Raw genomic sequence first — 4,363 nt, forward strand, 5'->3', positions numbered from 1 at the left:
TGGTTAAAAGATCAAGATCATGAAATTAGATGCCAACCTTACCACTTCAGGCCACATAAACAAATTAAAAAAAAAAAAACAATATTGACCTTTATATATTATTTGAAATTATGATCTCTCTTTAAGGACAACAAATTGTAAGGATGAAGATTGAATCCCTGACCTCTAGAAAGAAAATCATGCTAATTATTATTAAACTGAGTTTATTTTGACTTTTGAAATTATGATTTAATCCTTGATTTTTAGTCATTTGTAACAATTTACCTCATATTTTTAAATTGACAATAATTTAATTTGTAAATTTTAATATATAATAATTTAGATTTATAAATTAAAATTTATAATGATTTAGTTCCATAAGAAATTTAAACGGACTCCATCAATCATTTGGCAAACAAATATTATATTATGTTATTGGCATGGAAATACATTTGCAAACATAGACCAAATCAAATACATGATTAAATGATAATAATACAATAATCAATTATTGTCTCTCATCCAAAGACAAGTCTTCGTTAAACCTTTGACCTAAAGAGCTCCTCGAACTCCGCCGTGACGTTGTAAGAAACTTGAAAAACCTCCGGCGACAATGCCTCCAAAACCGACGTCTTTTCGGCCAATTCTTCCACCAAAGGACTGTTCAATTTAATATCAGAGATGTTAATTTTTAATATTCAGAAAAAACCCAAATAAAAAAATAATAATAAAAAAAAAAAGTCGAAGCTTTTCATTACTGAGTATCTGTGATCATGGAAATACACTCCAAGCCTTCTTCTCCGGCGATTTTCCCGACGGCGAAGTATCTGGGGACCAAAATCAGCTGACCCATTTTCACCTCTGCATTAATTTTACTCGAAAGTCCGACAATTTGAATCTTCCCCGATCCTTTAGCCACATAGATCAGTTGATCGGACGGCTCAGCGATGTACACTGGCGACCGGATGGCGTTGTCGTCGAGCTTTTCAAGAACTGCCGTCAAACCAGTTTGGCCAATGAACGGAAATTTGGATTCCATCACCGTTGTAACGACGGCAGCCCCGACTTTGGGTCTGATGTCCGGCACGGTGGCGTCAATGTTGTAAACTAGTTTGCTGTGTTTGTGGGGTTTGGGAAGGGATTGGGATTGTTGAACGGGGAGGATTAGGGCATTGGGTTGGCTTTTGAGAAGTGTGGTTGTTTCTTCTTTGTTTAGAGAGTAGGATTTTCCGATGTACTCCGGCGAGAAGCCTTGTAGAAGGCCGAGAGGGCCGGAGAGGACGAAGTAAGAGATGTCACCGGGGACATGAGCGCTTTTGGTTTCACCCAAAAAGATGATTTCTAAATCAGAGTCTCCGTCGTTGAACCACCATGACGTGACTCCGGTTGGCACCGGAATTAGATCTCCTTTCTTTAGCTTCACCACCACCTCGTTGCATTTTTTTGGAAATACGAATCCTGCAACTCCATCCTCACCTAAAAGTATCGTACAACATTTATCAAGGTCTAGTTGATATAATTACTTTATCATCATCTATTATTATAAATTTTAAAATCAATCAATGATTTGGCTATAGTATTAAATTTTTATTGATATGTAGATATTTTTTATATTTCTATGATTCGACATCGATACGAGGGATGAATCTATATTCCAATTATATGGTAGAAAAATCCATGAATATAAAGAAAGTAAGCAACAAAATAATAGACATGTTAACTTATTTAAAATTATAAAAGCTTATTTACTAGTCTAAATTTACTTTTTGAATTTTCATAAATTTAAGATCTCGATATACCCATCAACATCGACGTTATAAACCTAATTTAACATGGTATCAATGTTAGAAGTTTCAAATTTAAAAATCAAATAGTCATCAAACGAATCAAGAAAATTTGAACTTTCACTTCTAAAATCGATATCCATGATGAAAAAAAAAAAATAGAAAGCGAAAGTCGATATGAATGAAAAAAAAATAGAAAGCTTGAGAAATTTAAACTTTTACTTCTAAAAATTGACATCAATAAAAAAATGAAGTCTTTCACTTCTAAAAGTCAATATCAATGAAGAAAAATAGAAAGTTCAAAGAAATTTGAATTTTCACATCTAAAAGGTCGAATGAAAAAATAGAACGTAAAAGTCGATATTAGAAAGCTAGCGAGAGAGAAGATACCTCGAAGAACATAGCTGAATTTAGAGCAATCAGCATAGTGAGGAAGGCGAAGCCCACGAGGCGGAGGAGAAGGCGGCCCGGCGACTTTGTCTGAGCAAGCAAGGGATAGTCAGAAGGCAACCATTTGTAATATGAACCAGCTTCCTCCTCAAAGGAGGGCTTTGGACTCATCGCTCAATTATTTGATGATTGTAGAGAAATATAATAAATTGGTACAACGGGGTTTGTTTTGGTATGATTTTCTAGCTCGTGGGTATATAAAGCAATTTTTTTGTTGGAATTTAGAATAAAATATTCTACAATCCAGTTGTTCAGGTTCTAACTATGATGAAGATTACAATGATTACAAAATTCACACTATAAATCTCCTTTTAAATAGTTTAATACGAACTATTTGAATCAAATACCACAATTCGATAACTTGAAACAAACAATAAAAGAGAAACACTCAAAACTAAGGAAAAAACATACACATCTATTCAAATTACACTCACTGCCGCATAGAGAAAGGTTTCTTCCTTCTGCCCAAAAACAATAAAAGAGAGACACTCGGAACTAAGGAAAAAAACCTAAGAAGTCATCCATGTCAAGTAAAAACAGATCAAATTAATTAATTATATTTCCATTCCATAACGTGTGCTTCCATATGACGCCAACATTTTTCCTATCCACGTGGTACCACACAGTTGCAACATCCCAATTATAAAATGCAAGATATGTTCAATGGGTTTGTATTTTATCTAAGTGTCCAACAACAAGAAGACACGTGGAATATGTTTTTTAATTATTTTTAAAAAACTTTTCCTCCATAATTGAAGGTATGCAAGGAGAATAGGAGATGTATACATTTAAGTTGTACCTAATTATTTTTCTTATAAAAATTCTTGTCAATCCTTCGCTCTAGTTTTTTAATTAAATAATTATTGGCAATTACGTGCAGCAAATTTCAAGTTTTAGTTTTTTTTTTCTTTTATAGTTCATGGTTAATTAGCTTAGCTTGTATTTTTCTTTATTAAGTAATTATTAAACTATATAGAGGTATATGGAGAGCGTAATAATTTTAAATGATATATTCAAGGGTTGTTTTGAAAAACAAAATTAAAACGAAAATTTCAAATTTAATTGAACAAACTCAGTTTTTTTTTTTTTTAATATTTAAATTCTGGGTAACAAAGTTTAATAAATAAGAGATTTGAACAGCATATTTATTAACGTATATCAATGGAGATATACAAGATTTGACAGAAAAAAAAAGAGATATTATAAAATATATTTTTAATCATGTATTGTCCATGATGTGGATCGGATGGGATCTTATGCTTATCTTTGAATTATTTATTTAAATCGGTACAGGTTAAATTTATTTAATAGAAAAAGAATAAAAATAAATAAATACAGTTGACAACTATTTTGTTTTGGATAGATCTTCGCTTTTGAAACGTTTGGTCGCATTTTTTTTTCCAAGCTTTTTACATTTCTTTAAATTACATGCTAAATTTTAACAAAATAAAAATATTTTAAATAACGGCTATTTGGAAATTATTTAACTTTTAATTTGAGTTTATATATTTCTCTTGCCTTAAAATCTTTTGTCATGTTATTTATATCGTACCAATATTTCAAAAATCAAGTCAGTTTTAAATAATTTTTAAAAAACTAATTTTTGTTTTTAAAATCTAGTTAAAAATTCTCTTTTAATTTTAAAAAAATAAAACTACGCAAAAAATAGACTTGATTTTTAAAAAAATAAAAATAATAAATGAGGCTTACGTAGTTTTTTTATTAATATTCATTTATCATTTTTTCTTAAAAATTAAGCTTATATACATATTTTTTTTCCTATAAGTTTATTTGTTTTGTCATCTATTTTTTACCAACATGTTTTAGAAAACAACAACAAAAAAAATTGAAAACGACAAAAAAAAAACAATTTATTATTATTTTTTTAAAGAATATAAAGTGTGTATATATCAATCAAGAAAACTGAAACATGTAATATGAAAGTTGAAAGGAAAAACAAGCATTAAATTCAACAATATAAATCTAAATACAAAATCATTATCGAACGGATTTATTTTTTAATTATAAAAAATTTGACTTGTTTTTTAAAAATATTTTTAGAAAGCAAATAATAAAACAAGAAAACAATGACCAAAGTAGTATTTCCAAATTTATTTTTTAAAACAATTAAATTATAAAAAAAATCAAAA

General features: G+C 29.5%; 1 protein-coding gene across 1 annotated transcript; it reads right to left on the bottom strand.

Annotated features, from left to right (window-relative positions):
• Positions 1–386: 386 nt before the first annotated feature.
• On the bottom strand, positions 387–2,324 carry LOC120071694 (12S seed storage protein CRD-like). Its single transcript, XM_039024078.1, is given in 4 exon segments — positions 387–639; positions 738–1,455; positions 2,154–2,216; positions 2,219–2,324. Coding segments are annotated over 4 exon segments (1,008 nt in total). The 3' UTR covers positions 387–518.
• Positions 2,325–4,363: the final 2,039 nt, after the last annotated feature.

Source organism: Benincasa hispida, chromosome 1 (assembly GCF_009727055.1).
Source record: "Benincasa hispida cultivar B227 chromosome 1, ASM972705v1, whole genome shotgun sequence".
Classification (NCBI taxonomy): Eukaryota; Viridiplantae; Streptophyta; class Magnoliopsida; order Cucurbitales; family Cucurbitaceae; genus Benincasa; species Benincasa hispida.